Consider the following 11,205-nt stretch of genomic DNA (forward strand, 5'->3'; position numbering starts at 1 on the left):
CTTCATGGCCTCTCGCCTTGTTATATTTCTGAACTTTTAGTCCCATACGCACCAGCACGTACCTTGAGATCCTCGGGCAGAGGTCTGTTGTCTGTTCCAGAGTCTCGACTGAAAACTAAAGGGGACAGAGCGTTTGCAGTCAGGGCCCCGAGGCTCTGGAACAGCCTGCCCGAGGAAATCAGGTCGGCTGAGTCAGTGAACTCTTTTAAGTCCCTTCTTAAAACATACTTTTATAGGAGAGCCTTTCCCGATCTTATTTGACTTTATTTTATCCCTTTTATTTTATTGTATTTTACTAATTTTATATAAATTTTTCATGCTCTTATCTTGTTTTTTTTGTATTATTCTTTACACTTGTTAAAGCACTTTGTAACTTGTTTTTGAAAAGTGCTCTACAAATAAGGATTATTATTATTATTATTATTATTATTATTATTATTATTATAAGCAATTGATAATGTAGGAAACAGCAGACAATTGTACATAATCATTTGCATCAGTGTGTCAAGTCATTTGCAATTTGTTCAAAACAATGAGAAAGCCTTTTATGATGTGCACAAGTGACGAGATGATGTGGAGGCTGAACAATTAGTTTTGAGAATTTCAATTCTGATCTGAGAAATGCACCAAAGCGACTGAGAAAAACTGTAAACATTCCGAAGAGGAGCCTTTTATTTGAATGCTTTAGCAAATGAGGCCCCTCCTGTCCTCTGGTTGGCGCTCCTCAGTTCACAGTCTCAACATTGAATAATACTGATTAAATGTAAAATGATTTCATGACAGCATGCAAACCGGATTTGTGACATGTTGTCGATGTGTTCATGGTATTATTGCTGTTTTATGCAAAGCAGATTGGACATGCATGGATTTGTTGTGTTGTGTGCAGTGTGTCTAAGCAGCATGCAGTGATCCCCAGTCAGGTGTTTGAGTTAGAGGATGGCAGCAGCAGCTATAAGGACTTTGCCATGACCAGGAACAACCGCTTCAGCAGCGCTGGACAGGCCTCCAAAAATATCATCCAGCCTCCATCTGCAGTGCTTCACTACTACAACGTTCCTCCATGCATATCACAGGACCACTTACTGAGGGTATGGTACTTCTGTCTGATAACTGTCCTGTTTTAAGTTTTAGTTTAAATACAGCAAAAGTACTTCTCTCCAAATAGCCTGTCCCTCTCCCTCTGTCTCTTTGGCAATAATAGTAGTAAGCTTTAATCCTGAAAAACCTCATCAAGCCAAATGAGCACAGACTGTTTCATATGAAAATTAGCTTTAGAAACTGAAGCAGGGAGGAACAGTGTCTAAATGTCTTGCTGGGTACAGATAAAGACCTGTCTCTTACATCTAAGGCTTGCCTAATGCAGCTTTACTGATACATTAGCTGCTGTGTGTTTTGACAGCTGTGCACGGAGCATGACGTGCCTGGTTTCGTCAAATTCAAGATGTTTGATGCCAAACGTAAGTAGAACTTCAGTAATCCTTTTACTTCTCTGTGTGAACTGGTTTATTTGAAAGTGATATTATTTATTAACTACATATTACTCCCTCGGCCTATTCCCTCTGTGTCTATCCTTCTCTATCCAATCCTCTCTTTTACTCACACATTCTGGATCACTCTCAGCCTCCTCTAAGACCATCTCTGGCTTGTTGGAGTTCGACAGTAAGACGGAGGCTGTGGAGGTTCTTACTGTTCTCAACCACTACCAGATCAGGATACCCAGTAAGTCTGTCTGAAGTACACAAGCATTCATCCAGGTATCCATGGAGGTAGGGGTGCTGAGGTGGCTGCAGCACCCCCTAAATCCAGGCATGAGAAAACCATCAGTTGGAATATTTGTTTCAACAGTGCAAAGTTATACATTGCAATAGATTGGACAGGATTCACAGTTACACTTTTACTGGATGTACTGTAATTTGTTGACAGAGCATGTCATTGTGATGCAGAAAAGAAAAAAGATGAGACAGTTTGACAGCACTGCAGAGCACGACGGAAAAAATGACAAAAATAGAAATGTTAACATGGGAAACAGCCCTTAGGCTGATGTTCCTGTCGGTCGGGGATCAGATTCTCATCCACATCACAACAGACAACACAAGTCTAATATACATGTATAGAAAATATGCCTGACAGATTATGCCAATTCAAAACAAGTAGTTTTGAATAAATTAGCAGTAGTTGTAGTAGTAGATAAATGTAGGTGATGTATTTCCCTTTTCTTTCTGGGATATAGGTTAACCTTCTTAATCAGAAGTATAATAAGCTATACTTGAATATGATCATCATTAAATAAAGCAGGGCAAGTCTGTATCATGAGAGTTTGACTAGCCTGTCACCGATGACTGATTCAGCCTTATGTATTCATCTGTACCTGCTGTTTCTGCAGTCATTCCAGTAATAGGGTGCAGCGTGACTAACGTCTCAGCCTGGCTCTAATACTAAGTATGTTTGTGTGTGTGTGGTTTCAGATGGGTCCAACCCATACACCCTGAAACTGTGTTTCTCCACCTCGTCTCATCTATAAAAAGCTGCAGAGCACAAGAAGAGGCTGCTGAGCCTGATGATGGCTGACCTCTGACCTGAGAGAGGGAGAGGGACCACGAGAGGCGGACAAGTGGACGAGAGATAAACAGAAAGAAATGTGAGAGAAGAAAAGAATGCGAGAGAGATGGCTTTTAACGGAGAGAAAGAAGAAGAAAGAAACGTGTTAAGGAGAGAGAAGACACTGTCGCTGTCTCCAAACATCAGAGGCACACCCGTCATCCCACCATCCAATCAACTCAACAAGCTGACAGACAAGTGACAAGTCTGAAATACTCCAATAATGTGCTATTTTGTCATGTGAGACTTCTGGAGGACACTGCTCCAGTGTTTGTCCCAGAACTCTTAAACTTGTCTTTGATTGTGGACCTAGACTGACAGGCTGACTGACTGACAGACAGACAGACAGACAGACTGACAGGCTGACAGACGGACGACCGACTGACTAACGGGAAGGCAGGCAGACAGACGGAATGACAGACAGACTGACAGACGGAATGACAGACAGACTGACTGACGGACAGACTGACTGACTTACAGGAAGGCAGGCAGGCAGACTGACTGACTGACAGACAGACGACCGACTGACTTACAGGAAGGCAGGCAGACAGACAGACAGACCAGGGACCCACTCTGAACTGTAATTCCATGTCAGTCAGACATCTCTAAAATCATATCATACTTACTGAAATGATATTTTGATGTTTAAAAAATGGAAAAATACTGTGTTGTTTTGAATTGCCATTGAACATAGACTGTAAACGTGGATACCATTTTTAAACAAGTTCTCATTTAGGGTTCATTATTGCAATGTGAAATGTAGAGGTGTCCCTCTACTGTTCGGTCAAGAACTTTGGCTCAGATTGAGATGTCTCAACTACTGACCCGTTGTTAAGTTCGCTGTGGACATTCATGGGCCCTACATAAAGATGCTTAATGGTTTTGGTGACCCTCTGACCTGACTTTCTTCCCTACAGGCAGCATAAGACAGACTTTGATCTCTGACGTGGTATCTGGAAAGCTAACAGCAGGATTTCCATGACATGTTCCCAAAGAGACGAACGTTTTGATTTGAATGCTTCAGTGACATCTTCTCTAGCACCACCCTCAGGACAAATGTTAGACTTTCAGCCACACTGCTGCTGAGGCTCTGAGAATGACAACGTTATTATTGTGTTTTTGTCCTGTCATTCAAATTGTGAGGTGCAATAGAAGGTTTTAAGACTGAGGCTTCTAGTTTAGCGACAGAGGCACTACATGTTATTGGCAGCACAAAAGAGAGTGATGTGAGGTCACAGTTAATGCACTGAGATGGTGGAGCTAATTGAGAACAGTGAGCCGTCCAAGCACTAGCTATATAAACTACTCACACCATGAACATTTATCTCAGCTTTACATAATGCTTTTTCAGATATGTAAGTTAGTTTCATCAGCCTCTAAACAAAAAAGGACATATCTGAGTATTTCATCATTACATCTTCCTTTCATTGTCTGAAATAATCGAACGCTGGAGCACACAAAGAAAAGTGCGGTGTATCTGAAAGGGTTTCCTGACTTTACTGTGACCTTAAAGGGTAATGTCTATATATTTCATTCTGGACCCTGTTTTCCCATGTTTTGCCGCTATGTCTATGTGACTAATTTGTGGTTAGAACTTTAATTTGCCCAATGAATTCAGACTTTGTTGCTAAGTAGCTTTATACATACATGGAATTTTCTTTGTGGCTTTGTGCATTACAATAAACATAAAATATAAAAATATGAAATTGACACTGTATAAAACGTTTTAACAGAATAGTACTAATGAATATGTGCAAGAACATGTGCAATATGGCAGATTGTGTCCAGAGTATTTATGTCAGATTTACGATGAACGTTAAAACATTGTTTTCAGGATATTTTTAACACACCAAAGCATGGCACATATGGCACTTCTGTTACTGCCTGCGAGTGAAAACACCAAGCTGCAGCGACTGTGCCAGGTTACTGCCATTAGACAAGTGTCTCGATTTTGAAGAAGGGACATAAATGATTTGGTGGACTGGAGTAGAATTACAACTGTGTAAAAAACAAACTGTTCATATTCTCAATATATTCATTGTGAGGTACTGGGAGTTTCCTCCACACTGCCCTGCTCTTTGTGTTGTACATGCTAGATGTTGTTTTCACTAAATATAACAGGGTTTTAGTTCTTAGGGCCTCTGTTGGCTACTTTCCGTCTGTACGTCACTTCCTTTTGTCTCTGGTCCTTTTGCTGCATCACTTGCTGTTTGAATGGAAATGAATCATTTGCTGACAACAATTAGGTTAATGTCACATTAGAGCTGTTGTTATCTACTGTTTTGATACTGCTGGTGGACATGTGTTTGGCAGTACGGTGTCTTCAGCTTGTTTTCCTAACCCAGTATTGATCTTAATATGTGTTGAGCCAAAAAATATTAGAGAAGTAATGGGCTTGAGACCAGAGTTCTGCCTGCATGTTAACAGTCAGTGTTTGCTACATGCTTTGACTAGAGATGCTGGACCTAGTGCATCAACCTGTCAGTATTCAAGTCTGATACTTTAAGAGAAGTACTCTTGGTATCAGTACTTCTACTATGTGATGTATTTCCTCTGGAAACAGTTGGGGGACACACTAACGGTTGATTAATGTGGGTAAACCAACAGCAAATATTTGACAGGATGAGCAGAAGAGCAGGATTGTTGAAAAACTGGTGATGACTTTATTTGTTGGCCTCAATACACCCACTAGTGCAGCATGAAGTTACAACTGAAAACTCACCGTTTTCTACCAAGTGGCAGTTTTTCACGCGCCCATTTAATGGAATCTATAATAGTTTTGGCCATCATTCCTGTCAGGAAACATGGTGACAGTTTGCTTACTTGCTGTGCTCAGTACACAGAATGGTGCAACCTAACACAAGTCCAGTTTAACTTTTCAAAATGCACAACAGCTATATTACACACAGTGCACAACTACTGTAAGACCAGCGTGTCAAAGTAGAACCAGGAAGCAGCCGTCCAGTTTGGGCATTGATTTTAATGGCCGCCTTCCTTAACAATAGGCCAATCTTACCTTCAGACTCAGTATCAATTCTGTCTTTGTCATACCTTAATATCAGGCTCTTGTTTGTGCAGAAAATGTTCATGCTCATTTCATACCTTTTTTGCACTGCACATGGAGAACTACTGGAATTACATAATATTAAAGGATATTTTGCTTTGTCGTTTTAAACAGCATAGTCATTTTTTTCTTGCAATATTTTATTTTTATAATAATACTAATAAGATTTCTTTGTGGATTATGCCTAAATTATGTGACTAAATAGGCTACCTAAAATCTGGAAGATGCATAGGCTCCATATGAAGGCAGAGAGTGCATGACTGGACACACTGGGCTTCTTAGAGGCCAGTTTTTTGGTGAGGCACAGTAACAAAACGCATTGTCTCTGTTAGATCATGTGTCTTATAAAGGACATGCAGATTTTCCTGCTCCCAGCCTTCCTTACAGTACGCTGGGATCCATCACACTTGTTAATCAAGGCATGCTTTTTGTACATAATATGTAAATAAGGAAAAGGTGTGAAAAGTTTCAACAGATGAATCCCACTTAGTCTGCTGTTAGATGATTGCTCATTTAGATGTTGTTTGTATGTCTCTTACAGCACTTGGATCTTACTGTATTTGTAAGGAGGTTTTATTTATTCTTTTTTAAGTTTTTAAGCCTTTAAGCGGATTTGATAAATGAGGGCTCTTGTTCCTGAGTTTTTAGGGGATTGAAAGTATGAGACAGATCTCATGATTTTTAGGCTGTATAGGTTTAATGTTGTTAATAGTCAGTAATCACCAATGAAACACTTAGAAAAACACAATTAAAATGTTCCATTCATTTAAGAATTTCTGTGATTGTAACTTACATGTACATGTTCAAATTGAATAAATCCAGGTTTGTAGCTGTAAGGTCAGCTACACACTGCTCAACTCAGCTGTCTGTCACTTGTCTTCATTTATAACTAAACAGGGTTTTTTTGCAAAAAAAAACTACATCCTTAACTATATTGACGTCGCCAACAGAAAAAATCAGTAACTTTAATGGAACAGAGGAACCTTTCATTCTTTAGGCAGTGTATATTTTAAGACGACTACACCGAACGTTTTCTTGCGAACTGCTGTTTAATTACAGACTTCTAAGCTGATATAATCAATGAATAAGCTGATATATTTGAAAAAGCTTTAAATTATTTAAATAAATTAGCATTTAAATTATGCATTGATTGCCTCAAAGTAAAATACTGCTATTAAACGATTGGATTCATTGGGGTCATTAGGTGGAAGATGTCATGATTTTCCCACAAAAGTATTTATATAAAATGTAAGAAAACTAATCCAATAAAAAGAGATGTGTCTTATTTGTCCAGTGTAGTGATGATTTCTGGTATTGCTATGGAGTCACTGGGTTACATGGAAGCATCATTTCTTAAGTAGGCTATAATTTTTATGGACAAGTCTGTATGAAGGTTATTTTTTTTTCATTCAAACAGTGATTCATTGGTGGTCCCCAAGTCAAACCTCAGCAGGGCTTCTGAGATGTGCTAACTATCCTCCTACTGCCAACGCTGGGTGAAACTAATATGCAAATTCAATTTATCATCTTAATATCGTTTTTTAAAATGTATTTATTGAGTATAATTAAACACTGCTGACGTCTACAATTATTCCAATGACTCGCTCTAGACTCCATATTGAACAGCCAGCCTTCAAATGTTGAGCTTTCCCACCCCACCAGTATCTGCATGCACACCTGAACCCATTGTGGTGGATCAATACAAATTCTTACTGAACCTGTGGAAAACCTGAGCTAACAGGGCCTATCCTGGCTACAGTATGGTCAGCTATGCCATCAGCTACATGTGAAACTGCAAACTGAACTTATTGATCATGGATTTAATACTAATATACTTGCATATCTACACAGATTAAATGGTGATTAATTAAATTAAAATTAGATATTCCCTTGTAAATGTGCAGTTAATTCATAACCATTCATATGACTAACTCAATACTCATGTACTCATCAGAGAGTACTCATCAGGAGCCTGGTCCAGAGCCCTTTAAAGAGCTCTGGCCTGGTCCATATGATGTATTTTCCCAGTATTTCTTTCATTTGCATTTCTAAACCCCTGAAGTATGTTGCTGTGCTTTTCTGTCATATTCTAAAACGACTGGAGGACGTTATAACTGTACAGGTTAGACATGAAGACAAAACAACTGGGATATTTATATTAACGTTCAACAAAAACATCACATCCAAATAAATAATGTGTCTGAACGGGGTAGGAGAGTAGATACAAAGCCTTGAATGCGGGGAAAGGAAAACTTATCAGGCCTATCAGCTTTTCAGACAGTATGGTGAAAGAAGTTGGCCCCTGGGACAGGAAAGCTTGTGAAATGTAGGCTAAATATAATTTTAATAAAGATAAATGCAGAGGTAGAGTATGGACGTACACATATAGCCATGCCATGCTGGCTCACGGCAAAACATTGTCGGTTAAAACGCTTCTGAGTGAAGAAATGCGTTCAGGACAGAAGTTCCTGTATATTTGGGAGAGGAAGGCGATCCCTGCCTGGAAGAGGAAACTCTGGATATAAATGTTAGCGAGATACCTCGGCGCGTTCTCTCCCGCTCAGCCCACGTGACAAACCTACCGTTGCTTGATTGGCGGTTTTGAAATACATCGCGTGAGCTCATTGGTTTGTTTTGAACCGCTGCCTTGCTGCGGTGAATTCAAAAGAGTCTGTCAGCACAGCAGCATTCCAGCGGCAGTGCACACGGAGTACATAAGATACGAAGCGAGGCGCAGCCAGGTAATTATTGTTCCGTTTTAACGTTACAGGTTTAAATATGAATTAGACGATTTGTCAGGGTAAAGTTAGTTGAAAACGTGGGCCATTTGATCTGGACAGAAAGTGGGTCAACTGCCACTGGAATCAGTAGTTACAAGCCTCGCTGATTTAACACGAACAGTTAGCTAACGTTAAGCTAACGCTGGTGAACTTAACATGTTACGTTAAGCTTAGCATGGAGAAAACGACTTTAACGGCTGGGTGACTGTGTCTGTATCATTGCCATTTATTGACGATGCTGTCGTTGGCGAAACGAAAACACTAGTTAACAATAAACCGATGCTAAAAAGTGTAAAAGGTGACGAGTCGCCGAAAATCTGTAGCTTAACGTTACATACAGCATAACGTTAAGCCAACGTGACTTTAACGTTCATTTGCTTTGGTGCTAACGTTACAGTTAACGTTACCAATATGAACTTAGTACGTTACATCTGAGTGAAAAAACCTATCATACTCTGCTGTACATGGTTGAATTAAGAGTCCGTTAACGTTGTATGATGTACCTAACTTAACGTTAGACGCAGTGTCACTTTTTAGTCCACATCTTACATTAAGTAACAGTAAAGTAGGTCCTTTTCTTAATGTCATTATCTAATATTAAGATGTGGCTGGAATGGAATCTAAGTTTGTAATGAAAAGGTTGACGTTAGCTGAAGTTATTGGAAACTAATGGTAGTTTTTGAAATGGCTCTCTTTCTCTTTCTTTCAGGCAACAATGGAGGACTACTTGAAAATAGAGAAAATAGGAGAAGGTTGGTTTTAATGTTTTCTCATCTTCATCTCAATTATGCAAACACATTGCTACCGATGTTATGCTACTGACATTTAGGCACGTTTTGGTTTTGTAAAGGAAAGTTACATTGTCAAGTTGTTCCCAGCATCATTGTAGGTCCTTCATCTCTGCTTAATACGATCAGAATTGTTTTGGTAACTTGTTGTTCTTGCAGGTACATATGGGGTAGTGTATAAGGGCAGGCACAAGGCCACCGGGCAGGTTGTGGCTATGAAGAAGATCCGTCTGGAGAGTGAAGAGGAGGGGGTTCCCAGCACTGCTGTCAGGGAGGTCTCTCTGCTACAGGAGCTGAAGCATCCCAACGTCGTACGGTACGCTCGCTGTGTGTGGGGTTGAGGGCAGGGTCCGAAATTAACTTTTTGGCTCACCTGCCACGGGGACTGGTAGATGAAAAAAATCCACCAGCTAAGCATATTTTTTACCGGCCAAATCACATATACATTAATTTCAGTACATTTAATTGATATGGTATTTTTAATGAATAAGTGTACATAGAAGTCAAAACAGAGCAACAAATAGTAAGACATGGAAGAGGTGGAACTAGCGCTCATAACAGTACATTTGAAGGTTTTGTAAAACTATCAGAACTTAAACCTCATAGTCATCCGACGATTCACAAACTTACAAAAACAAACTAACAAAATATATTTATATCTTTAGTTTTCTTCCTCTTTATCCTGTTTTTCTTCCTCATCCTCCATTTTTGCCCATATATTTTGCTGTAGAGCTGATCTTTCCCAGCAGTTTTTTGAAAATGTATTCATTTATAAAAATAAAGAAAATAACAGCCAGGGCGGCCAGGACAGGACGTGAAAACAGGACATGTCCTGGGACAACAGGACTGATGGTCACCCTACCATAGCTTCATATAAAATGTTAGTCTAGCAAACATTACAGGAGGAAAAACAGTTTCACTTACTCGCACATCCACTCGAAGTCAGAAAGTGGCCTGGCCTTCTTGCTAATGGCATGTACAGTCCTAAACAGTAGCTTCATCTTCTTGCTGGTCTGCTCTGACATTGCCATTAGCGCTGTCACAGAAGTTTTCGAGAGTAGAGGCTCAGATTGAGCCAGAGACACAGACACGCAGGCAATGTGACACTTACTGTGTTCATGGTTACGAATATTCTCAAGTTTCATCGTTTTATTTCCGATGACAAATGAGTTGTTCCTGTTTTTATCTTTAGCATACTGGCGACACACAGAACAACTCATCACGACCGCGTCAGAGTCATATTGTAGCCAGCCTCTTGAAACTCTGTTCTCTCCAAACCTCCATTTCTCACAAAACTTTCTTTTTTTATGTAATTCGTCCCCCTCTTCGTCTGTGGGTTTTCGTTTTAAAGGTTGGCTCACTCCTGGTAAATGTCGCCACATAACAGCTAATAAACGGCAGCTAGCTGCAGATCGGTGACTTTGCAGTTCGTACCGCGCTTTCTCCTTTTCACAAACACTCGTGTGGCCGACGTTGCTATGCAACCATGAACAGAGGCGCGCTTGGAAAAACGGGCGGCCGGGGGCGTCTCAGTGTAAGAGTGTAAGTGAATGTCGTGATATTACTGATCATGGAAAGATTTTGCAGCGGTGCTGATGAATACATTGTAGGGAAAACACTGATTATTACATTACTATTTTGGTATGAACATTCACCCACCAGTGTGGCGGATAGCCTTTTGAAATTTACTCGCCAAACGGAAAATCTACCCGCATTTGGCGCTTGGCGGGTGTTAATTTCGGACCCTGGTTGAGGCTGTGTTACACAGTGGCGTGTCTGCAAATTCTGTCAGGTTAAAGGGTTTTTATAGGGGTGTCTTTGTAAACCCTACAATGGTCAGATTTTGTTGACACAGAGTCTACAAGGTACTGATGCATTGTATCTGCTCTGTTACTGAACACTGACAATAGTACGTTGTTTAAAAGAAACTCTTGCTAAAGGTGAGAAGATAAAATATGATCCACAAAGTCTAGTC

At 40.0% G+C, this 11,205-nt stretch overlaps 2 protein-coding genes across 2 annotated transcripts; both read left to right on the forward strand.

The window, feature by feature from the left end:
* Positions 1–886: 886 nt before the first annotated feature.
* LOC123964116 (heterogeneous nuclear ribonucleoprotein L-like) lies at positions 887–6,523 on the forward strand (the record flags this gene model as incomplete). Its single annotated transcript, XM_046041225.1, is given in 4 exon segments — positions 887–1,088; positions 1,400–1,457; positions 1,621–1,719; positions 2,466–6,523. Coding segments are annotated over 4 exon segments (415 nt in total), but the record flags the coding sequence as incomplete, so codon positions are not given.
* A 1,758-nt stretch (positions 6,524–8,281) lies between these two features.
* LOC123964114 (cyclin-dependent kinase 1-like) lies at positions 8,282–9,571 on the forward strand. Its single transcript, XM_046041224.1, has 3 exons — positions 8,282–8,403; positions 9,152–9,194; positions 9,390–9,571. The coding sequence occupies exons 2-3, from the start codon at positions 9,158–9,160 to the stop codon at positions 9,569–9,571; spliced, it is 219 nt and encodes a 72-aa protein (XP_045897180.1). The 5' UTR covers positions 8,282–8,403; positions 9,152–9,157.
* The last annotated feature ends 1,634 nt before the right edge of the window (positions 9,572–11,205 follow it).

Source organism: Micropterus dolomieu, unplaced genomic scaffold (genome assembly GCF_021292245.1).
Source record: "Micropterus dolomieu isolate WLL.071019.BEF.003 ecotype Adirondacks unplaced genomic scaffold, ASM2129224v1 contig_663, whole genome shotgun sequence".
NCBI lineage: Eukaryota > Metazoa > Chordata > Actinopteri > Centrarchiformes > Centrarchidae > Micropterus > Micropterus dolomieu.

Bases quoted from the DNA above. Each gene is read 5' to 3' on its own strand.
- LOC123964114 (XM_046041224.1), top strand. From the start codon at position 9,158: ATGGAGGACTACTTGAAAATAGAGAAAATAGGAGAAG. The intron at 9,195-9,389 runs GTTGGTTTTAAT...TTGTTCTTGCAG, and splicing joins AATAGAGAAAATAGGAGAAG to GTACATATGGGGTAGTGTAT.